This window comes from Phascolarctos cinereus, unplaced genomic scaffold (genome assembly GCF_003287225.1).
Source record: "Phascolarctos cinereus isolate Bilbo 61053 unplaced genomic scaffold, phaCin_HiC Scaffold_2;HRSCAF=192, whole genome shotgun sequence".
NCBI classification, from domain to species: Eukaryota; Metazoa; Chordata; class Mammalia; order Diprotodontia; family Phascolarctidae; genus Phascolarctos; species Phascolarctos cinereus.
The window spans coordinates 213,983,319-214,008,817 of record NW_027555625.1 but is presented as its reverse complement, the minus strand read 5'-3'; the positions used below and the strand labels follow the sequence as shown (position 1 = coordinate 214,008,817).

General features: G+C 33.9%; 1 protein-coding gene across 8 annotated transcripts in view; it reads left to right on the top strand.

Annotated features, from left to right (window-relative positions):
- Nucleotides 1-25,499, top strand: part of BIRC6 (baculoviral IAP repeat containing 6) — a 307,740-nt gene that overhangs the window by 46,393 nt on the left and 235,848 nt on the right. For all 8 annotated transcript variants that reach the window (XR_002321676.2, XM_020972336.2, XM_020972335.2 and 5 more), the window contains exons 3-4: nucleotides 5,245-5,382; nucleotides 21,323-21,516. Coding sequence is in view for 7 of the 8 variants with exons in the window: in XM_020972336.2 (XP_020827995.1) it covers nucleotides 5,245-5,382; nucleotides 21,323-21,516 (332 nt within the window). In the remaining variant the exon portion in view is untranslated. The remainder of the gene's footprint in view (nucleotides 1-5,244; nucleotides 5,383-21,322; nucleotides 21,517-25,499) is intronic.

The window sequence follows — 25,499 nt, the reverse complement described above, 5'->3', positions numbered from 1 at the left end:
AAATCTGTTATTATTATTTTTTTTACTTTGACATATTGCTACATTACATTTTGGGTTTGTAGTATCTCTGGATTCCATGAGAATAGGAGAATTATAGAATATGAGAACAGGAATAGATCTCATATCTGTTCTAATACTCTTAATTTTCTAAATGAGGAAATTGAAATCTACAGTTAGGGCACGTAGGTAGTTTGTGATAGAGTTGGCACTGGAGCTGTAGTGTTTTGATTCTTAGTGGCATCTTTTTTATGCTAGTTGCCAAATGTTCAGTTGAATGCCAGTACTGATTATAAGTGTGGCATTACAGCATAGTATCATACTTTAGAGTTGGTAGAGACCTTAGAGGTAATCTGGTCAAACTAGATGAGGAAACTCCAGGTACACAGAAGTGAAGTGCTTTACCAAAGGTTGTACATGTTAAAATAAATGGCAGACCTGCAGTTTAAATTGTATGCCCTTGTATACATTGCCTTTCATTCCATTGCCACTTGATCTTTACTTATGAATGAAGTTAGTTTCATTGATAATGGGCAGCTTACTAATATGCCTTTCATATTAATGGCTGTTGACAGCCTTACAGTGTTTAATTATGCTGAAGAGTAATTTTTTGATGTTAGTTACTCCTTAAGATTCTTTGTTACTGATATTGGTGTATATGTCATCATGCTGTTAATAAATGGAGATATTACATTATTTTGGGATAGCTTCATGTCCACATTAATGTTTAATACATGTTATTGTAAAGGCTTTGGCACTTGGGGACTTAATAGTAGAAGCAGAGTTAAACTAAATAATAAATAAATAAGCTAAGTGTTTTCTGGTGATGACAAATGTTAACGTTAACCCAATAGTGAAACTTAGTTAAATTTAGGATTTAAATAATCATATCTTATTGGTTATATTATAATTTTTAACTATCCAATAATGACATTCCAGTTACTGAAAAGTACACAGTATGTCTTACGTGTTTTAAACTGGACAGTATAAAAAGACCTCTGGAAAGATGACTGTGATTTTTTTTAAACTGTGATTAAAAACCATTGCAGAACAAAATCTAGAACCAACAGGTGGATGAGCGTATGTTTTCTGTAAATTTTTATGTGTGAAAAGAAATAGATAATAAATAGTCTTTCAACTTCTTTCTGAGCATGCTACTCTATTTTCGACCTTGTAAAAATGAGCCAGATATTCCAAACTGCTTATGGTAGGCAATTAGGAGAAGTGAGGGAGTTATTACTTAGACTTATTTTAAGCCCAAGAGCATTTATTTGATTTGACCATTGGATGCCTCATTTTATTGTTGTCTTTAAAAACTAATAGAATGTAATAGGGATTAATGTTTTCATTTTTTTCTTGGTGTTTTCAGCACCTAGAATAGGGCCCGGCATGTAGTGGGTACAGCAAGCTACTTTGTAGCAAGTTCAAGAAACAGTGGTAGCTATTTACATAATAGTCTAAGCTTAAATCTTATAGCAAATATTTAAACCCATATTAACCATTTCACTGGATTGCAGAGTACAAGGCAAGAGAATAAAGTATAAGAGTAGGAAGGAATGAAGGAGCCAGGCTTTAAGGGCTTTCTTTAAACACGAAACAGAGGGTTTTTTATATTTGATCTTGGAAGACCCACCTGAATTTATTGAATATGGGAGTATTTATGTATACTAGTACTTTCCCTCCTAAATTATCTTGTATCTTTTTGGCATTTATTTTTATATATTCCTCTATATTTATGTCTTTTCTTCTCCAGTATGGCTAGAAGCCACTTGAAGGTGAGGACTGTTTGGTTCTGGACTTTTTGTCTCCAGTACATATTATTGTGACTGGCTCATAGTAAAATGTTTAATATGTTTATTGATTGATTAGATTGGTGACCACATTTTCATAAATACTTCTTCTTAAAAGAATTACAAAAGAAAGTGATTATGTCAGGGTGTTCTCCCAGCTCTGGCCCCTGACTTCTTTCTTCATTGACTAAATGTTTTAGTGTCTGCTATGTGCCAGACATTGTGCTAGGCACTGAGAATACAAAGACCAAAAACCAAAACAAAAGAAAACATGTCCCTGCTCCATGGAGCTTATATTACTTACCTATCAAAGCTTTTCCTTTCCCTTACTTTTAAACCGCACACATTTTCTGAAATTTATAAATTATACTTGGTTGGGATATGGCCCCATATGACAGAAAACTGGACACTTTTTAGTCTTGGCAAATTTTTAACATGTCTTGCCTGATTTGTGAACTCTAGGGTTGGTGCTGTTTATGTTCAGTCCTGTTCTGAGCCCACTTCTCTATATTATTGAATGCATAGTTAACATTAACTTTTTGCTTTGTTATTTAAATAGACTTGTAGAAATTTAAGAGTTGGGAGCTATAAAGTTATTTTCTATAATACCCCTGCCTCTTTGTAACATCTGTCTATCCACTTGTCCTGTGAATCATCTTTTTTACTACCACCAATATGTTTTTGGAATCCTCAACCATCCTCAGAATTCTGGATTTGAAACATGCTTATCAACATGAAACTACATTCCAACTAAAAAAATTTAGAAGATATTGAAGTATAGGGAAAGAACACTGGATTTGAAGGTCAACTCTGTTACCTACTTACCTGTTTGTTGTTGGAAAAGGCATTTAACTTTGCTGGACTTGTTCCTCCACCTGTAAAATGAGGGTTTGTATTATATGAATTCACAGGGGCCTAAATAAAAATCCTACGATCTTAAAATATCTTACCCAGCATTGAGCTTTGTATTCTGCGTACAGTCTGACCAATACAGATTATAGTAGGACTGTTATCTTCCTTTATTTGATCAAAATACTTCTTCCTATGATACTTTTTGCCCTATTGAGTTCCAGTAACTCCGTCATAAGGTAGGATTATATATATTGGACTTTTGGTCAACTAAGTCCCTCAGGAATTTTTTCACAAGCATTCTAAAGAAAGAATTACCTTCTTCTCTACTTGCAGAAATTGAATTTTTGAACTACCAGAAAAGGACTGTACATTTATCCACATAAAATCTCATCTTGTTTAGACTTATCATTCCAAATTTTAGAGATTATTTTGAATTTTGATTTTGTCATTGAGTATTAGCTCTTGCCTGAAGCTTTTTGTCATATGAATATTTGATGAGCATAATTTCTTTGTTTTACTTAACATTTTTTGACAAATTTTTAAGGACAAACACAGTAGAGTTAAAGTTCAAAACCCTGTAGAAAGATTTCTCTTCAAGTAAATCAACGTGGTTGTTAAACCAGCTGTAACTTTTTATTCCATTATCTTTTCCAAAAGGATATTATAGAGTCACAGAACTTCGTAGCTGTAAGGATTTCAGGAACTTTCTAATTGGAATCAACACCTAAAAAACTCCTATTGCAACATTTTTGTTGCTTTGAAACTTCCACACATTTTTCTTAGTTCTGCCCTCTGGGTCCAAGCAAAGCTAGTCTAATTGCCCTTCTACGTGTGGCCTTATAAGCACTTGAATGCTATCATGCCTCCCCTGAGCCTTGTCTTCTTCATGTTAAACATCCACATTTCCTTTAATAGTTCCTCATGTGACCTGGATTTTAAGTGCTTTCACCATCCCTGTTGAATTTCTCTGGAGATTCTCCAGCCATCTAGGTGTCTTTTTTTTTTTAATGAGGCAATCAGGGTTAAGTGACTTGTCCAGGGTCACACAGCTAGTAGGTGTCAAGTGTATGAGGCCAGATTTGAATTTAGGCCCTCCTGACTCCAGGGCTGGTGCTCTATCTACTATGCCACCTAGCTGTCCCCCATCTAGATGTCTTTGACATGCCTTTCTAAAATAAAAATATCCCTGTCATTCTTTTACCTACTAGTTGATCTAGGTTAATCTTTTTAAAAGAACAAAAAAACTAAACCTATTTCTAATATTAAAAAGTAGATTCAGGTACATGTGACCCCTTGGATGTAAATTCCCTCACTTTTTACTGATGTAATAGACACTAGTAAAGGGAGAATGCACAAGGTCACACCACTAGAGATTGGATTGGGTTTGGAGATGGTGCTGTTGTAACTGTTTGATATCTTACTTAATGAAAATCTTCAGGACATTATCAGTTTTATATGCGATAGAAAATTCACAATGGGCAAAAGCACTCCTAATTTTTGATAATATGTTTAGAAAAACCATATGCATTTAAAATTTTAATTGCAATAAAATGAATTTCATTGAATAAATGCTACATGATAAATTTAAGATCTTTGATGTATGTAAGAGAAATATAAATAATTTAAATTTTTATCCCATAAGTATCCATGGCACCTACTTTTTCATAGGTGATTTTTTTTTTTTGGTAAGCATTTTCCTTATAATTTATGTAGGATTATATAGTTTGAAATTCCAAGTGTTTTGAGATCCTAATTTTCTCTTCCAAGTGTTTTCAAATCTTAATTTTTTGAGTTACAATGAATACCATATTTATATCAAAGGGAGGAAAAGCAATGTCAAAACTCAAGAATATTTGTCTAAGATTGGAAAATAACAAAGCTGAGAATAGAACTTGAGTTTTCAAATTCCTTTTCTAGATCTTTCTTAGTACTTATTTTCCTTACACAGTTTTCATTATTCATCTTTTTTTTTGGAGGTATGACCACTTCCATCTATTTTATGAGCATATCTTTCCAGCAGGGCTCAAAAATAAAAGTATTTTTTAAGAAATAGTGTGATTAAGCTCTTTTTTTTTCACTTTTTGGTATTGCTACCTGTGAGGATTTCCTGTGCCCTTTGGCAGAGAATTTGTTCACTTATAGAGGTCTTAAATATTAAGGATTTTAAGATATCAAGTATATTATGTAATATAGAAAATTTCTCCTGTATTTTTTACTGAATAATAATAAAATAATTTCATACTTTGAGATCAGTGAAATTCTAGCTTAGTATTACTAATTTTAACTAATCGGGTAAAGAGAACATCTGAAGAATCTGAATGACAGTGTTTTTAAAAATACAGTTGTCATACTTGGCATTTTCAAGAGCAAAATAACTTGAAGCAGGGAAATTTTTTTTTTTGCCAAATAGAACTTCCAGGTTAATAGATATTATGAAGTGAAGTCAACAGTTTAGCCTTTTTATTAGAGTATTTACTCCTCTTAGAAATTGTTTGTATTATGAATTTATTAAAGTATCTAGTCTTTAAAATCAGTAATGCAGTTGTAAGGCCCAGCTTATTAAGTTTTATTCTTTTAATTTTTGTGTTTTCCTTTTGTTTTTTAGGCCCAGCAACTTTTATCTGCTTGTATAGAGAAGGTAGATGTTTCTTCTTCTGAAGGATATGACTTGTTCATCACACAGCTGAAAGATGGACTAAAAAATACATCTCACGAGACAGCAGCTAATCATAAAGTTGCTAAAGTAAGAATGTTTAAATAAGATTAATATATTGCATTAGAGTTATAAGGAAAAAACATTGTCTTTTTGTCTGTCTATTTCTCTGCTCTTAGAGACAGTGTTTTTAAACATATACTTGATAACCTAAAAGGTGTCTAAAAGTCTTCACATATAAATGTCTTTTATTTAAATATTTAGCTTGCTGAATTTTCTGGGTTGGCCACTTCTTTATGCATAGTCTTATTGTGTTCAGGTTAGTTCTAAGCTAATTTAGGTATATATTTTTATGTCCTTTCATTTTTGGGGAATAGCTTAAGTATTCTAGATCAGACTTTATTTACTTCTTTGGGACACTAGAATGTTTGAACTTGCCTTACAGATTCACTTTACTTGTTGAAGGAACTTGAACTGGCTTTGAGGCACCATGAACTGATGTATAGAACTAGCAACTCTAAGATTTTTCTAAGGCATTATTTATTTTTCGTTAGTGAGAATTTTCTACAAAGCTCTATTTTAGTGCCTCATTTGGTATGTTGGTGATTCTTAATGCTATGTCTAGTTTCTTAATGCTTTGTATATGAAGGGAATCTAAATTCTGGCATGTTTTAATAGACTGGAAAAGATTGTAGTATGGTCCTAAAATCAGACTGTCTTTAGAGGACCCAACTAGCAGAATGTGGAGATGGTCATCATAAGTTTGGCCACTTAATGATGAATTCTTTGGCCATGGCAACTCATGGAAAACAATACAAAAAGATCTTCAGTCCTGTGCCATTCTTCTACTTTTTAAAGTTTTAGAATATCGGTATAAATGACAGCTTAGTTGATGCTGCTGTAAATGTAAATTCTTGTCTTGACCAGTGAGTAAACACATTACTGGAGGAACTGATTTTTCTTCTGTCTTTTTGTTTTTGTTACAAATGAAGTAGGTAAACAAAAAGATCCACAGGATATTAAATCTAAAGCTGGAAGAGACCTTAGGGGTTACTGAGTCCAGATAGTTCATTTTATAGTTGAAGATTCTCAGGCCCAGAGGGGTTAAGTGATTTGCCTGGGCCATGCTGCTAGTAAGTGCCTGAGGTGGAATTTGAATTTGACTTGACTCCTGAATTATGTATAGTATCTCCTACAGTCCTGGGGTGGGGAACCTGCAGCCTTAAGGCCACATGTGGCCTTCTAGGTCCTTGGGTGTAGCCTTTGGACTGAATCCAAGTTTAGAACAAATCCTTTTATCAAAGGGCTGCACTTGAGGACCTAGAAGGCCACATGTGGCCTCTAGGCTGCAGGTTCCACACCCCTGTTATACCATGCTATCTCTATAAGGAAATGGGCAGCTAAATTGAAAGGTCATTTGTAGGCTTTGCTTGTTAGACATAAATAGTGGGGTTGGTGGAGTTGGTTTTGCTCTATGTACCAGAAGCAACAAGCAGTCTCAGGTGGAGTCATTCCTGAATTAATTCCTGAATTAACTCATTAGAGCAGATATCAAATGAAGAAAGAATAAAAATGAGGAAAGATATGGTATGCAGTTTAACTGATACTAAAATAACTTACTTAACTTCATATGCTGACAAATGGAAAATGACTAAAAGAATACAATTATCAAATTTGTTATTTAAGTGCTACAAAAGTAGATAGAAATCTTTAATGGGGAGGTATTTGATCTTAGAAAGTGGAGAGGTATGATAAAGTTAACAGTGGTTTAAATATAAACTAAATAATAAAACATTATGGAGAAAGATGGTTCAAGATCATAAAAAGAATCACTTCATGCCACCTCACACCTATCAGATTAGCTAATATGACAAAAAAGGAAAATATTGAATGTTGGAGGGGGTGTGGGAAAACTGGGACACTAATGCATTGTTGGTGGAGTTGTGAACTGATCCAACCATTCTGGGGAACAATTTGGAACTGTGCCTGAAGGGCTGTAAAACTGTGCATACCCTTTGATCCAGAAATACTACTGCTAGGTCTCTATCCCAAAGACATAAAAAAAAGAGAGAAAAGGACCTATTTATACAAAAATATTTATAGCAGCTCTTTTTGTGGTGGCTAAGAATTGGAAATCAAAGGAATGCCTATGAATCGGCGAGTGTCGAAACAAGCTGTGTTACATGATTGTAATGGAATATTTTTGTGCTATAAGAAATGACAAGCAATATGATTTCAGAAAAACCTGGAAAGATTTTTTATGAACTGATGCAAAATGAAGTGAACAGAACCAGAAGGTGGTTATACACAGTAACAGCAATATTGTACAATGAAGAATTGTGAATGACTTAACTATTCTCAGCAATACAATGATCCAAGACAATCCCCAAAGACTAATGATGAAGCATACTATCCACTTCCAGAGAAAGAACTGATCTTGTTTGAATAGAATTAAGCATGCTGTTTTTCGCTTTCTTTCATTCTTTTTCCTTTATTCAAGTTGCACACGTATAACCTGTATCTGATTGCTTAACTATCTCAGAGCTGAAGGAGGGAGGGAAGGATAGAATTTGGAAATCAAAAAGTTTAAAAATTGTTTTAACATATAATTTGGTGAAAAATAAAATATATTTAAAAAAGAAAACAAAGATGAAACTAAAAAGTTTGTAGGACTGAAAAAAAATTAAAGAAAAAAAAGAATTATCTTAAAACTGAGAAAAGAAATGGAAAGAGGGTATAGTGGGGCAATAGTTCAAAGACTCCTTGGCCACTAAGTTCACAACTAAGGGAACTCATCCTGAAGACATTTAAGGTGGAGACTATAAAAAGTACCACAAGTGTTAGGAAAGTTCTGTAATGATTTTCATAAAAGGTACAGTGGACATTAGATCTTTTAATATGACCATTTATGGTGTGCTGTCTAAAAAAATGGAAATAACATTCTAGAATATAACGATAAGACCTTAAAATAGAGCTGGGCACCTCTCTACTAGGCCTGTATCTCAGAGACATCAGAAAAAGAGGACCACCAGCAGTTCTCCTTGTGATATTGAAGACCTGGAAACTAATCAGTTTCCATCAGTTGGGGATTCATGAAAATTTTTGGTATATAAATGTAACAGAATACTATTGTGTTGTAAGAAACATTGAAAGTGATGAGTTAAGAGAAACCTAGCAAGATTTATAGAAACTGATGCAAAGTGAAACAACCGGAGCCAGAAGTACAATTTATGTAGCATGAACATTGTAAAATCAAACAGCTTTTAAAGACTTAATGACTTTGGTTGTTCCAGTGACCACCCAGATTCTAAGGGTTGTATGATAACGAATGATATCTACCTCCTAACATTTAGAATGAGACATAGGTTTTTAGAAGCTCTTCATTTTCCATCTGTTGCTCTACTTCGTTTCAGTTCCATGAATATCATACTTCCATGTTGGGTACCCTCTGGCCGCTGTGTGTTCCCTGTATTTCCTTCAGCTTCCTTTTGTATATTGTCTTCCCTCATTATATTGGGTGGTCTTTGAGGAAAGGGACAGTCTTTCTTTTTCTTATTTTCATCCCCAGTGGAATACAAATATACTATGTACAGTGGTATTTAATAGGTGCTTAATAAATGTTTATTGACTGCTTTGACATGACTAGTGGATAACTTTGTCTTTGCATAAATTTGCCTGTTTGTTACTAGGGTTTTGTTTTTTCTTTTAGATGAGAGCATTGGGTGGGTTTTGGCTCTGGTAGGAGGGAGTGAAAATAATTGTTAATTGAAAAGTAAAATAAAGTGGAAAAAAAGGCTCCCAAACAAATATGGAAAAATCTTTTATGGAAGAATTCATAGTGCCTCCCCCTCTTCCCCTGTCGATGAAAAAGATGCAGAAGAATGGAGCATACCTGAGTTATAACCATGTAAGATGAAAAATGAATGAGAATGGATAAAGAATCCTAGTGAGGACTTTAGAGAAAGTGATAGACAAATTATGATGTTACTTTAAATGTTGAAGTTAAGTGTAGTTGCAAAGCAAAAACAAGACAAAAACCAGCTGTGTCTAGACCAAGAACACACAAAAAAAGAGATCTGTACTGGAGGTGGCACAGCTTTGAGGATGTTGAAGGATTTAGTTCTTAAGTTGGTAGATGTTACCAGAGGTCTGAAAAGAAATCCTCAGACCCCTATCATGACCAAAAAAGGGACCACTGAGTGAATATCAATAAGCCATTCTCCTACTTTGTTATTAGTGAAAATTTTTTTTATAAGGATATACTTGTTACAAGCATTAGAAAAGAATATGTAGGCTATTACAATCAATATTCTGTAGCACTTCATATCTTTACTAAACAGTGAGTGGATCAAAGAACAAATCATAGAAATTGATTATGTGAGGAAAAAATGATAATTATGAAACAACATATCAGTATTTTTGGGATGCAGCTGAAGCAGTCTTATAGAAAACTGCATTCCTAAAAAGTACTTTAATAAAATAGAATCAGAGGAGATTAATAAACCATAAATACATTTAATTGAATATGTATTTTAAATATGCTTTTAAATAATTATAAATCAACCAAAAGAATTATTAAAAATTGGAGGACAAGTGAAATAAAGTAACTAGAAACCAAAAGGACTATGGAAAGCAAAATTAAAAAAAGGAAGCCTACCAAAAGTTAAAAAAATTTCTACAAAAGTTGAAAAGTAACAAAATTAATAAACTTTTATCTTACCTGATTTAGTAAAGGATATAGAAGTAAAGCAAGGATGTTTATTTTCCCCACTGTTTTTTGATATAATTTTGAAAATGCTAGCAGTAGAAATAAGTCAAGAAAAAGAAATTGAATACTTAAAGGTAGGCAAAGAGGAGATAAAACTATCTTTTTTGCTTATGATAGATAGGATGGTTTATTTAGAAAATCCTAGGACTTAAATCAAGATACCAATTAAGACAGAAACTTCAGGAAAGTTGCAGGAAAAACAAACTCATAAAAACAGCTGTATTTCTTCATAGGTAGTATTTATACAATGCTTTAAGGTCTTCAAAGCACTTTATAAATTTTTAAATTTAGCGTTAGTTTTATTGATAGTTTTTATTTTTGCATTATATATATTTACAGATCACTTCCACTTCATGAGAAGTGTCTTGTCACAAAATAAAACATTTAAGTAAAACTAATCACATAATGACCTCATCTGAAAAGTTTATGCAGTATTTCCTGTTTGTGAATCCTATCAATTCACTATATATTTTAATTAACAGGGATTGATTTTCTCTCCCAACCCTACCCGGTTAAAAATCAAAGGAAAAAAAAATCAAATTCCCTGTAATAAATATACATAGTCAAACAAAACAAATTCCTCTGATATCTACGCAAAATATGTATGTTCAGTTCTGTACCCTAAATCTGTCCATAACCTGTCACTTTCACAGTTGTTTATATTTTCAGTGTCATTGTCAACTGTGTAAATTGTTCTCCTGGTTATACTCTTTTCATTTTTATAAGAGTATAAATTGTTCTTCTGGTCTGCTCACTTTGTTCTGCATTTGCTCATGCTGAGAGACAGGTGCTATTATTCCCATTTGACAGGTGAATGAAACTGAGGCAGAATGAGGGTAAGTGATATGCCTAGGGTTACATAGCTAATAAAATGTCTAAGGCCAGATTTGTCTTGTCTTGATGACTCCAGGTACAGTGCTTTATCTACTTTGCTACCTAGCTATCTATATAACAGTAAAAAAAAAAATCCAAGAAGCAAGATAATAGGAAGGGAAATCTCACTATGTATAACTAAAAAAAATTCATAAGATAGTTGGATCAGTCTAACAAAGCAGGCAAAATACTTGTGTAGCTTTAATGAATTATAAATAGATTGAATAAAGAACAACTTATAAAGCTGTAAGAATATTCAGTGCTGTGGCTGCACAGTATTAATATAATAAAAATAACAATACTACCAATGTTAATTTACAGCTTTAATGCTATTCCAATTGAATATTATTAAAAGAACATTTTACAGGACTCAGTAAAATAATAATTAATTCAGAGAAATCTAAGGTCTACAATACCAAGAGAAATAATGCAGAAAGGTATAGAAGAAGAAAGAATAATAGCTCTTGATCTCATTGTACATCAAAAAATCTACATCATAAAACAACAGTCATCCAAACAGTTTGATATTGGTTAGAGAGGTAGCTCAGTGAAACCGACTAGACAGGAGAATCAGAAACTATGGAATTTAGTAGCTCAGTGTTGAATACATTTGGGAAACAAATTACTTATTCAAAAACTCTGATGAAAACAAGTCTGAAGATTTTCATTGGATGGTGTATGTGGATTGACTAAGGAGGAGGGGTAAAGAGGTTACTGCATGACAGTGGTAGATAATAATAACATTTAAATAGTGTTTTCTTTGTGCCAGACACTGTGCTGAAAGCTTTAGTATTACCTCATTTGATCCTCACCACAACCTTGTGAGTTTTATTATTCCATTTCACTTGCTGGGAAACTAAGGCCAGTAGAAGTTTAGTACCTTGCCTAGAGCCACATAGCTAGAGTCTGAAGACTGGATTTGAACTTGTACCTTTCAGACTCCAGATCCTTTCTTCACTGTGTCACAGCGGTTTAGCAGCCAAGATAGAGAAGCTTGAAGTAGCTGTGGGAAGCAAAGTGTATTCCAACTCTTTCTACCCAGCCAGTGCATGGTAGCCAAGGGGAATGAGTGAAAGTTTAGCTAGTGCTAGAAGAGGAGGCTGTTGTGATTGAGCCAGATCTCACTGAGAGCCAGAAGTTGGGATGAGTGGGAAAGGAAAACATTTAAGGTGAAAGGAGGTTTATTGCCTGTGGACTAGGCAGAGAGCACAGTGGAAGGGGTAGATAGCTTTGGACTGGAAATTGGTTTGGGTTAAGGGGAGTGGGAATGCATGGAAGTTGGGGAGCAGAGTTTGAATAACTACCAGCTAGAGCTCCGTTTTATTGTTGTTATTTTTTTTGTAGTCCTTGCCAGTATTGTTTTCCTGATTTTGTTAATTTCATTTTAATTCTCTCTCCCACCAAACAATCCCACCGCCCACTTTTTTGCATTTATCATATTCATGCTAGGTATGTAAATGCTTTTCTTTCATTAATTATAGCATAGTAATATTCCACTACTATAATGGAACGTAATCCAACAGTTTGTTCATCCATTTCCCCATCAATAGGCATCTTTTTTTCCCCAGCTCTTTACTACTGTAAAAACTGCTGCCTTAAATATTTTGGGTTTTATTTGGTACTTAATTTTTTGTCACTGACCTCCATGGAGCATATATGCCTAGCAGTGGGCCAAAAAAGGTTATAAACATTTTAATCACTTTCTTTACATAATTTGTAATTGTTTTCCAAGAATGGTTGTATTAATTCACAGCTCTAACAACAGTTTTTTAGTGTGCCATCTTTCCATGTTCCTTTAGCATTTATTTTTCCTGTCTTTTGTCTTCTCGATCAGCTTGCTAAGTATTTGATAAGATTTGAGTTGTTTTCGTTTGCTTTTCTCTTACTAGTGATTTGGAGAATTCTTTCATATAGTTGTTAATAGTTTGTGATTCTTTTGAGAAATGTTTTTTCATATCCTTTGCCCACTTGATTTGGGGAATTTGTTTTGGTTTTGATGTTTTTTAAATTATCTGTAAATCTTGTATATCAGAACCTTATCAATGACATAACTGGAAAATTTTTTCCCCTGTCAGCCATTTCTCCCTTTTTATCCTTGTTTCATTAATCTTTTTCATTTGAAGCTTTTCAATTTCATGTAATCACAGTTACCTATTTTGTCTCTTATAATTGACCCTATCTCTTGTTTCTTTAAGAATTTAAACTCCCTTAGCTGTGAAAGATACATGATCTGCTTCTCTTAAACTTTCTTATGGTATAAGCTTTAATATTCTGGCCATATTTCCATTTTGATGTTATTTTGGAATACTTGGAGGAATATTCATTGGTCATGGCTGGACTGTGATAAGATAATACAATAACAATACTACCAAAGTCAATTACAGATTTAGGGCTGGCCAGACAAATTGCCAAAGGAACATTTTATAGAGCTAGACAAAATAGCCTGGGAAAATGATGGGGGAAAAACTATTACAAAACAAGTCAAGAATTAAGTTATCAAGCATTGACTAAGCAGTTGCTATGTGCCAGGTGTCCTAAGCACTAGGAATGCCAGTAGAAGCAGAAAGAAAAACAATTGTTGCCCTCAAGGAGCTTGGTTTCTAGTGGGGGAAGTCAGTACATAAAGGGAAGCTGAAAATGAAGTGGGAGAATGTGAAGGTACCTATCTGGGGGCGTTGCGGAGAAAGTCTGGAGAGTGAGGAGTGCAGCCTAGAAAGGACTTTCTAGGTTTCCTCCTTCAGATGGAAGTTTTAGGAGCAACCAATCAAAACAGAGAGATACTACAAAGGGTGGATGGTACTTCCAGTGTATCAAGTCTCAGGGTGTAGTGAACTTCCAGGGTGAAAGGGCATTATAGGGTATTGTCGGAAAAGTTGGGTAGAGTCAAAAGTGCAGACAGGAGAGGTTTATTAAAACTATTTCATCCTGGTTATAAAATACAAAAGATACAGAAATAATTGAACTCAGTAAGCCAGTGTTGAGTCCTTGAAAACTTGAAAATGAAATTACCTGGGAAAGAATTCCCTGCTTGATAGGAATTGCTAGGAAAACCAGAAATCTGTCTGATAGAAGTTGGATTAAGATAAACTATTTTTAACATTACATACAAATCTTTGGTGAAACTACAACTTTTAAAGATCTCTTCAATCTTACACCAAAAAAGTTTGCTAGTATTATTTTTCTTTTTGAGAAAATAGATTATGATCATAGTACCACAGATTTAGAGCTAGAAAAGAGTCTAGAAGCCATCTAATCCAACTCCATAAAGAAATTGAGGCCCAGAAAAGCTAGTTAATTACTTAAGGTCCCACACATAGCAAATAGGAAAGTTGGGATTTAATAGTCTTTTCATTGAGCCATACTATTTATGTCTTCTCCAAATGCCTAGTACCGTGATATGTGCTCAATTGGCTTAGACTATTTTTTTAGTGTTTCATAGTACATATGTATCTGAGGAAATTACTAGGACATTATATGGATATAGGCTGAAAAAGTGACATGGGTAGGTGGAAGGAAAGGTTTGATTAAAAAAAGAGAGTGATTGTTATAGTGATCTTGTTTAGTCATATCTGACTCTTCGAGAACCTGTGGACCATATCATGCCAGTAATGTCTTTGGGTTTTCTTGGCAAAGATACTAGAGTGGTTTGCCATTTCCTTCTCTAGGGGCAGAGATTAAGTGACTTTCCCAAAGTCACATAGCTAGTAAGTGTCTGAGGACACATTTGAACTCAGGTCTTCCTGACTCCAGATCCAGCACTCTATCCACTGAGCCATCTGGCTACATTTTATTTAAAGTTCTGAAATTGTAATTTAAATTGTAAAGAGCCAAATTAATTTCCCCTAATAGCTCATTTTCACATACAGTAGCTGCTAGGTGCTTAGTAGTAGAGAATTTGGATGGCATCATAGATTACTGTGATTTAGATTTTTGAGGAAGAGGAAAATGGGACATGATCAGAGATGAACACTTTTACATTGTGGCTGGAGTTTTCAAAAAGAGTTAAATTGATTTTTGTTTTTCTAGTTCAAAAATATATGTGATAAGTTGAGCAAGAGAAAAAGAAAAAAAATCTGATATAAAGCCTGGATTCTAAGCATTTATTTTTGGTCATTTAAAAATTAAATATTATATTAGCTTAACATTAAATATCAATACCACTAGCTAAACTTGCTTAGAACTACTTATATGTAGTTACTAATTTCAGTGCATTAAAGTATGAAAGAATTTTTAAATCTACTCTCTTGTGTTTGTAGTTAATGTATATATTGTATTCTGGTTTAGCTTTCTTTTTACTGTGCCAGATTTCATAAAGGTTTTTGTAGCTTTTACTACATTCCTCAATCTTGTCAGTTTTGATTTTATCCCATTATATTGCTGTGTCACATTTTAACCATTTGTTCAGTTGTTTCCAATTTTTTGTCAATTACATATACTGCTGCTATGAAAATTCTTCAAACAGGTGGCTCTATTAAATACTTAGTTCAGAATACATTTTCAAAAAGAATTGTTGGGATAAAAAGTATGCTTATTTTAAAATTTAAACTATGTACTGCCAAATCCTCAAATGATTCTATGAGTTTTCATTCACACCAGGAATGAATTCATGTGCTGATTTCTTCCCTTCCTTGCCAGCATTTGAATTTAGATGCTTTTTGTTATTTCTGCCAATCTGAAAGATATGGTGGTGGTGTCTTATTTTTCTAAAAGTGTACTGACTCTCCTTTTTCTTAAAGCTGGCATTTTTTTCAAGTGATCATTAATGATTTGTATTTGCATTTCATTTATTTATTTATTTGTTTGTTTGTTTGTTTGTTTTTAGGCAGTTGGGGTTAATTGACTTGCCCAGGGTCACACAGCTAGTAAATGTCAAGTGTTTGGTCTGAGGCCGTATTTGAACTCAGGTCCTCCTGACTTCAGGGCCGGTGCTCTATCCACTGCGCCACCTAGCTGCCCCATATTTGCATTTTAGTAAATTGTTCACATCAGTCACCACCCTGGCTCAAAACTCCCAATTGACAACACAAGAAAAACAAAATTCAATGAAAATGTACCTGGTCTATCAGAGTGAATTTCCACAAATTTTTTTTTGTCTCATTCTGCATTCTAAGTCCTTTACCCCTCTGTCAGGGAATGTGTAGTATGTTTCACCATTAGTCCTCTAGAGTCATTATGCTGATAAAATTCAGTATAATTGTATTTTGTTACATTTATATACTAAGGCTTATTCATTTGTTCTCCAGTTGATGGATATTCCTTTATATCCCATTCTTTGCCACCTCAGAAAGAGGTGTGCGCGTGTGTGTGTATTTATATATATGTATATATTTACATCTTTAGCATTTGTTTTGCTTAGTACTAATTCTTCCCTTATTTTATTCTCTCTAATTCCCTTTCCCCCTTCTTCACCCCCTTTCCTTTTTAGACCTGGGAGGTACTTTTAGACATCACCTAAAGATTATCTCCTCAACTAGGACCCAAATTTTAAAAATTTCTGTACTTCGTATTATTCTTTCTTTTGACCAGTTCAGATGAAAATGAAATTTAAGAGTCAACTATTGACTTCACTTCCCTCATTCATGTGGGTGTCTGCTTGTGCACCTTGATTCAGAGATAATTTTCCCTAACTTTCCTTTCCCTTCCCTCCAGTGTATTTCTTTTTATCTCTTTCCATTCTTTTTTTAAAGATCATCAAGACATTAAAATCAGTTTTCAAAAGAATTGAAACTATATACATGATTGCTCCAAATTATTAACAGTAGGAGAAATGCAGATCAAAATAATTCTGCGGTTATACTTCATAACCGGTAAATTAACAAAAATGGCACAAGATGGAAAATAAACTCAACAAGGATTTGTTAAGTACCTATTATGTGCAGGCAATTTAAACCAAGGGTATAAAAACAAAAGACATTTGTCAGAGAGAGAGGGAGAGAATGCAAACGAATGCAAAATAGATACAGAGTAATATTGGAGGGAGATTATTAGGAACAGGAGAAGGTTAAGAAAGTTTTTTATGTAGAAGATTGTATTTCTGCTGAGCCTTGAAGAAAATTAGAGATTCAAAGAGGGTGGGATGAGGAAGAAGTGCATTCCAAGCACTAGGGACAACCCTTATAAGAGCATAGATATAGGTAAATTGTGTATTAGGAAAAGTATTAAGGCCAGTTGTGATTGGAGAGAAGTCAATGAACAGAGTGACCTAAAAGTCTTAGTGTACTTTAAAGCTTTATTAAATAGCTTAAAATGTGAATTTTGGGAAGAACACTCTGTTTTACTAAGCCTGGAAAGGTCAAGTTGTAAATGTATTTAAATGTTAGAGGAGTTATATTTGATCTTTGGAGTGATTGGGAACAGTCGAAATTTATTGAGTAGGGTTGGGTCTGGACTTTAGGAAAATCACTTTGGTAGTTTGTGGAGGACAGATTACAGTGGGTAGAATCTTGAGGTAGGAAGATAGGTTAGTTACAAGGTTGTTTCAGTAGTCCAAGTGAGGGATGAGGTGAGAGGCCTGGATAAGTATAGTTGTAGTGTAGAGAAGGACATAGATATGAGATGTGGGAGTAGGGTACTACATGCTGGAAGACAGTCACACTAATACCATGAATTGATCCTTTTTTTTCTCTATAAAAACAATTGTTGTTATACTGAAAAAGTAATGAAAATGATCTTTTGACTGAGAGATCCCATTGCTAGGCAGAGAAAGAAAGTTTTCATAGGTACCAAAATATTCATATGCATCTTTTATGATAAGAAATTATTGAAAATAAAGCAGGTATTGATTGGGGAATGGCTAAATGAATTGTGGTACTTGAATGTAGTAGAATGTTATAGGCCATTAAAAATGATGGCTAAGAAGAGCCATGGGAAAATGTATTGAGCTGATGCAGATTGAAATAAGCAGAATCAGAAAACAGCAAATTCAGTGACATGGTAAACAAAAAGAACAATAAAATGACGCTGAATGTTGCATAATTAAAATGTCCATCTTTGGCCTGAGACAAGAATTAGGAAAATTTATCTTCCTTTCTTTGGGTATGGAATATTGCATATACTATCAGGCAGTATCAGTATGTTGGTATTTTTTCCTGAATTAGCTTTTTTGCCTTCACCTTTCAAACTGGGATGGTTTACCTGAGTGTGGGGATGGGGTGGGATATATAATATTTGGAAATGAATGGGATATAAAAGGTATTAATACAATTTTTTTCATTTCCTTGGACACTTTCCGCCCAGACCTATTTTATGTCTTTGTGGAGACTGGATCCTAGTTTAGGTAGAGCTTTTTAGTAATTACAAGTTGAGGTCGTAAATATGACATTCTCACTTCTGTAATACTTAATCTCTGCCATTAATTTGCTGTAGGACCTTGCCCAAATCACATGATCTCTCTAGGCCTCAGTTTTCTCAGATGGACAAAATGATCCTTACAGTATCATGTGTTTGTATATGGCCTTTGATTGCATAATGTAGCAATCCTTCAATTGAGTTTCATATTTTCTTGGTCTGATCTTTTTTTCTTTTGGAGCAACCAAAGTACCAACTTTTCCCACCATTTTTTTGTTTACCTCTTTGTTCTGAAATCTTGATTATAAAGTAGGAGGTAAAAGATGTCTGTCTGCTTTCACATGCCATTCTAGACTGTTCCTTATTCTGTCCGGAAACTTATCTGAGTGACTATGATTGAAAAGGGTCATTTTATGACTTAATATGTGCAAAGATTAAGCCATAACTTGTCATAATAAATATGTTAAAAAGACATACTCATATCATTCAACTATTTGTGTAGTACCGTTATGTGTGCAGCACCATTTGGCATGGAGAGGATGTTTGGTCCTTTACCTCTGGCAATTTAGTATCTAGTTGTAGAGAGATGCCAGTAAACTCTGGAGTACATGTGCAAATTATGTGACTAATACTTATCTCTTGCACAAATTGTTTTCTTTACATTCCCTTTTTTTGTTGATTTAGGACTATTCAAAGACCATCGAATTTTAGACCTGGGAGGGACTTTTAGAGATCACCTAAAGATTATCTCCTCAACTAGGACCCAAAGAGGTTGGGATTTGCCCAACATCATACAGTTAGCTAATGGAAGAGTGAGAGCTAGAATCCAGGTATTCTGATGCCTAATCCAGTGTTCTTTTTAATCATACCATGCTTACTTACAGTTGTACAATTTTTTTTTGTAGCTTATTATTATTATCATTAGCACTTCATTTTTTTTATTCTTGCTTCATTTAAAAATATTTATTTTTCCTCGTTACATGTAAAGACAATTTTAAACATTCATTTAAAAAAATTTTTGAGTTCCAAATTTTCTCTTTCCGTCTCTCACCTCCCACCTCCCAGAGACAATAAGCAATTTGATACAGGCCTTATGTGTTCAGTCATCCAAAACATATCACCATATTAGTCATGTTGTGAAAGGACATAGACACAAAGAAAAAAAAACATAAAAAAACACAGAAAGTGAAAATAGTATGCTTCCATCTGTATTCAGACTTCATTAGTTCTTTCTCTGGAGGTGGAGAGCCATTTTTCATCATGAGTCCTTTGCAATTGTCTGGTATCAATTGTATATAAAGGGAATGTCTTGGATTGGTTGTATTCCTGAGAATAGTCGAGTCATTCACAGTTAATCAGTGTATAATTTTTTTCCCAAATCTTAATATTTTATTTTTTCCCAATTACATGAAAAACAATTTTAACAGTTTTTTTCTTCCAAATTTTGAGTTCTAAATTCTTTCCTCTCCTTCCTCCCTCAGGAGGAAGGAGGAATACAGGAAGACAGTCACAGTAATACCATAAATTCATCCTTTTGGTCTATAAAAATAATTATTGTTATACTGAAAAAATAATGAAAATAACCTTTTGATTGAGAGATATCACTGCTAGGCAGAGAAAGAAGAAAATTAGAGATTCAAAGAGGATGGGGTGAGGAAGAAGTACATTCCAAGCACTAGGGACAACCATTACAAGGGCATGGATTTAGGTAAGTTGTGTATTAGGAAAAGTATTAAGGCCAGTTGCTGTTGGAGAGAAGTCAATGAACAGAGTGACATAAAAGTCATAGTGTACTTTAAAGCTGTATTAAATAGCTTAAAATGTAAATTTTGGGAAGGACACTGTTTTACTGAGTCTGGAAATGTCAAGTTGTAAATGTATTTAAATGTTAAAGGAGTTATATTTGATCTTTGGAGTAATTGGAGTAATTACAATTACTCCTCGTTGAGGAGGCAAGCAATTTGACATGTTATACATGTGTAGTCGTGCAAAACCCATTTCCATGCAAGCCATTCTGTGAAAGAAAAAGGACAAAAAAAAGCCCCCATGAAAAATAAAGAAAAAGTATCTTTGGTCTGCATTGAGGCCCTACCAGTTCTTTCTCTGGAGATGGACAGCACCTTTCATAAGTCCTACAGAATTGTCTTGGATCGTTGTCTTGCTGAGAATGGCTAAGTTATTCATAGTAGATCATCATCCAGTATTGCTATTACTGTGTACAATGTTCTACTGGTTCTGCTCATTTCACTTTGCGTCAGTTCATGTAAGTCTTTCTAACATTTTTCTGAGACCATCCTGCTCATCATTACTTAAAGCACAACAAAATTCCATCAAAATCATATGCAACAACTTGTTCAGCCATTCCCCAATTGATGGACGTCTCTTCAGTTTCCAGTTCTTTGCCACCACTAAAAGAGCTGCTATAAATATTTTTTATACACTTTTTTTTTCCAAATCTCTTTGGGCTACACACCTAGTAATGATATTGCATTGTCAGAGGGTATACATGGTTTTATAACCCTTTTGGGCATGTAACTTATTATTATTACAGATCATTTTAGTTTTCCTCAGGTGAATATAATTAATAATAATAAGGATAATAACAATAATATTAGTAATAGTAATGATAACACTTTAGAATTACCAAAATTCCTTACAAATGTTTTATTCTTACAACAACTCTGAGAGGTTGATGCTATTATTATCCCCATTTTATAGAGAGGAACCTGAGGCAAACAGAAGTTAAGTGATTTTCCCGTGGTCACATAACTATTAAATTTTTGGGCAGAATTTTAAGCTCAGGTTTTCTTAACTTCAGGTCTAGTGCTTTGTCCACTGCGCCATCTAGCTGCCATTTATATAGCATGTGCCATGTAGTATCCCAATGAAAACCACTGTATCTCTTCAGAGCAGTGTTTAACTCTCATTTTTACTGGCAGTTTGTAGTTTAAATTATATACTTTTATAATATACTGAAGATTAAAGATCACATTTACTAATGTATTTTATTTTATTTAACCTGTTGTGTTGGTGTGTAAAATTAAGCCAGCTTTTAAGTTTTTGCTCTCAACTTTTCCTCCTATATATTTTTTTAAATTGTAGTGGGCCACAGTTACGTTTCATCTTCCTCATCATGTGTTGAAGTCTGTTGCCAGTGCCATTGTAAATGAACTCAAGAAAATAAATCAAAATGTTGCTGCCTTACCCGTAGCCTCTTCAGTGATGGACAGGCTGTCTTACCTCTTACCTAGTGCACGGCCTGAACTTGGAGTGGGTCCAGGTCGATCTGTAGACAGGTATGGAAATTTCTAATTTGTGACTTTTTTTTTTTTGTGAATTGAGACTTCATTACTCTGCTTTAGAGAACAATTTAAAAAGCAGGTTGTTTCCCTGTGTTGCTTTTAATAAGGGAGTCTGTAGTTTTTGGAAAATTCAAATTAAAATAGATTTTCCTTTGCCTGTGTTAAATTAGTAGATGTAAAATATTTAATTTTTCACTTAGACATTTTTACTTGTATTATTCATTTTAAAGAAGCTACTAAGTTATGTTTAAAATGGTGTTTTTAGCATTTCTAACTAGTGGACACTCAATGTAGTTGTTGAATCAAAGAAATTTAAAATATTGTACACTTAAAAATTACTTTCTCATTGATAGAACGTCAGTTATCTTTGTGATAACTTGTAAGTTTTTAATTGGAGCCAGACATTAGCTGTATCGAGTTATTTTATTGTGAAATTTGGAGGGAAAAGTTAATATGGGACTGGTGGGGCTGTGGTGCAAAGGAATTTTTAATGTAATGGTATAGTAAATACAAAAGGTAAGTTGTGTGAGCTGATTGCCTACGAACTGCATACTTGCAGAGAAGCTTGCTCTCAATAACATTTAGGAACTGAGCTTTGACAGTTATCAATGGATACATTTTTGAGAGGAGGAGAATTAGATCTTTTTGCCAAGGCTGAACAGGAAGGAGACCACCAGTTTTCACATACTTTCTTCAGTAAAACCCAGACTAAATGATGGTCAAGAAATCGAATGAGTAAACAAGGTTAGTCTGACATGATCTATTTTTGAAGAAGCCGTATGATGAGCTCTTTGTGATCTCAGCTTTTTTATATTCACAAGCCATTCCTTTAATAATATTAGAGAAATTTGCTAGGAATTGAAACCATGCTTACTGGTTTATAGTGGACAGACTTTATTTTCTACTTCTTTTTGAAAAGACATTTCATCTTTTCTTCTCCTGCAGTAACTCTACCATTTTCCTTGATTTTTCAGAGATTACTTTCTGTGGCTCATCTTTCACAAATGACTTTTTCACTATACTGAGATATTGTTTGAGGTCAGAGATCATAATTCATTAAAATCAGCTATCTTCTTGCTTACTATTTCCCTCGTTATTTTGAGTATCAATTCCCTATTAATTATACTTCTCTATCATTTCCAGTCCAAAGATGCTTTTTCTTGGTAGAGAAAAGAGAAGCAAAGTAAGAAATGAGTTGCTCTGAATTCTTTATATAATTGCTTATCACTGTTCTATTTACTCTCTTCCTTTTCCTCCCGTATATGGTTTTTTTTAATCTGATGTATGTGATTCATTCTGAGCCTGCAATCCACTTTTCTCTACTTACACCAATGAAGTATTCCATCGCTATTCTTCTATGGTTCTCATTGGTCATTGCATTTAATTTTAATTTCTCTACCTTTTTGTATTGTTTTTCAAGCAGTTTAGGATTATGGCACATAGAGCTGGAGTCCTTTGTCTTCTACACATGAGGAAACTTAATCTTAGTCATTGGGTATTTTGGTCTTCTATTTCTTCTTTCTTCATAGAATCAATTCATGTACATCTGTGTTTCTCCTAATTGTTTGTTTTTTCTTGGCACACAATAATATTCCATTACATTTCTGTGCCACGCTTTGTTCAGTCATTTCCCAATTGATGGGAACCTACTTTGTTTCCAGTTTTTCATTTCATGAATAAAAGCTATAAATAATTCCATAATTATTTGCGCTATAAATAATTTGGTATATATAGGATTTTTTCTTTGTCTTTTATTGTTCGTAGCTTAAAAGTAGTTTAATTGAATTGCATAATTCCCGTTTGTATTCTAGGATGTTTGGGCCAATTCACAAGTCTACCAACATCTTAGTGTTTCTCTCTTCTAATAGAATAGTACCTCCTGCATGGATTAATCCATCTTTTGACAGATTTACAAGTTTTCTATGTGTGAGATAAAAACTGGGGTGGAATTTAAATTTGGATATTTCCTATTAATTGTGATTTGGAGCAACCTTTCATTTGGGTATTGAGAGTTTGTAATTCTTTTGAAAACTGATCATTCTTCTCATTAAACCACTTATTTATTGGGAAACAATTCTTAGTCTTATTTGTGTTAGTTTCTTTTATATCTTATCCGATGTTATCAGAAATATAGATGCAGAAATTTTTTTCCCCTCAATGGACTTTAACATATTTGCTTTCATTTCATTTTATTTGTACAAAACCTCTTTACTTTTATGAAGTTACAGTTGTCTGATTTCTTTGATAATTTCCTTTCCTGTTTGGTTAAGAGTTTTTCCCTATTGATACCTCTTTCTATTGTTCCTCTGTAAACCATGATGTGACCTTTTATAATTAGTTTGTAAATCCATTTGGAACTCATTGGGGTATGTTACACAAGATATGCTAGTCAGAGTTTTTTTTCTGCCAACATTCCATTTTCCCCAGCAGTTTTTCTTTAATATAGGTTCCTAATTCTATCAGTTTATGTTTTTCATTTTATTGAATACTGGGCTACTAAGCCCACTTATTTCTGATTTTTATCTAGTCTGTTCCATTTATTAATGGTATTATTAAGACTTTTTTTTTATCAGTAGAAAATAGTTCTGGGAACTGCCGTTTTATAATAATAGTTTTATATCTGGAAATCCTAGGACCCTTTCATCTTCCTTTTTTTTTGTTATTTCTCAACAAATTTTTTACCTTTTTGCTCCTCAAAGCTGGTTTGGTAAAGTGTCAACTTTGTAAATAAATTAGTCAGTATTATTTTTGTTGTATTGGTATAGGCCAAGTATAAACATTTACTACCCCTATAATTATCTAAACCTTTATTTTCATAAAAATGGAATTTTTCTTTCTCTTCTTTTCTTCAGCTTTTTTTTTTGGTTGTTGTTAGTACTCTAAAGAATTGCTAATGATTTTTGCAAATTTATTTTGTATTCTGTGATATTGTTGGAAGCTAGTTATTTATCATTATGAGGGAAGAGGTATAGTGGGAGCTGAGACCTTATGATGGATTAGTCTGGAGGGAGTTTGTGTATTGGGAAGCCTACTTCTTCAGGAAAGTGTTGTGCCTCCATGGGTAGCATCCTTCCTTAGGAGAAGGAATGTTTATGGTCTGGTTGCAGCCAGCATCTAGAGTGGTAATGGGGACATGGAGCCTGAGATGATGTATGGCATGGAAATTTGGGATGGGGACTTAGAATGACAAAGGGATGGGGTATGTCCTGGCCTTATGATTTGGGACACAGGATAATGTCTTTTACTTGGCAATATTTCTGTCAGTGTTTTTTCTTTGTAAATTATATTTTCTGTTACAGATTCTAATATGGATTCCTAACTATTCCCCAGTGTTCCCTTTTTTTGTACTCTTAACTCTTTCTTGTTGGCAAGAATCAGCCGCTCAACATATTTTCTCCTTGTTAGTTCCTATAGTCAGTCAGCAAGTATTTGTTTACAATTTTATTTATTAAATATTTTAAATTTTGAATATCAACATATTTATAATTTTTATTTATGCTGACCAGCCATGGTGCTAAGCACTGGGGTAAAAATATAAGCAAAAGGAAAGAAAGCCCTTGCCCTCACAAATGGGAGAAGGCAGTATATAAAAGTGGGCTAAAAAGTAGTAGTAATTGGAAGAGAGGGCATGGTAGTGAAATCCTGAGAGTGAGAAGCAGGGATGAGAGAGGTATTTAGGATGGTGGGAGGAAATCACTAACAGAAGAAGGGAGCTGCAATGGTAGAGAGATGTCAGTGTGAGAAGGCCATAGGTGATGAGGGAACCACCATGGTAAGAAGGCAGCTGAGGCTGGGTGGTGAAGTCCAGGGAGATGGAAACAGAGCCAGGAGAGAAATGTTCAACATTAGGGTCCGTGTAAAGGCCTGGAAATCCAAAGATGTGACAGCAGGATGCATGGCAAGGTCCAGGCGTCATGGTGCTTTGTTAGTACATTAGATGACAGTGCCTGGGGTTTCTTCCTACCTCCTTGCTATCT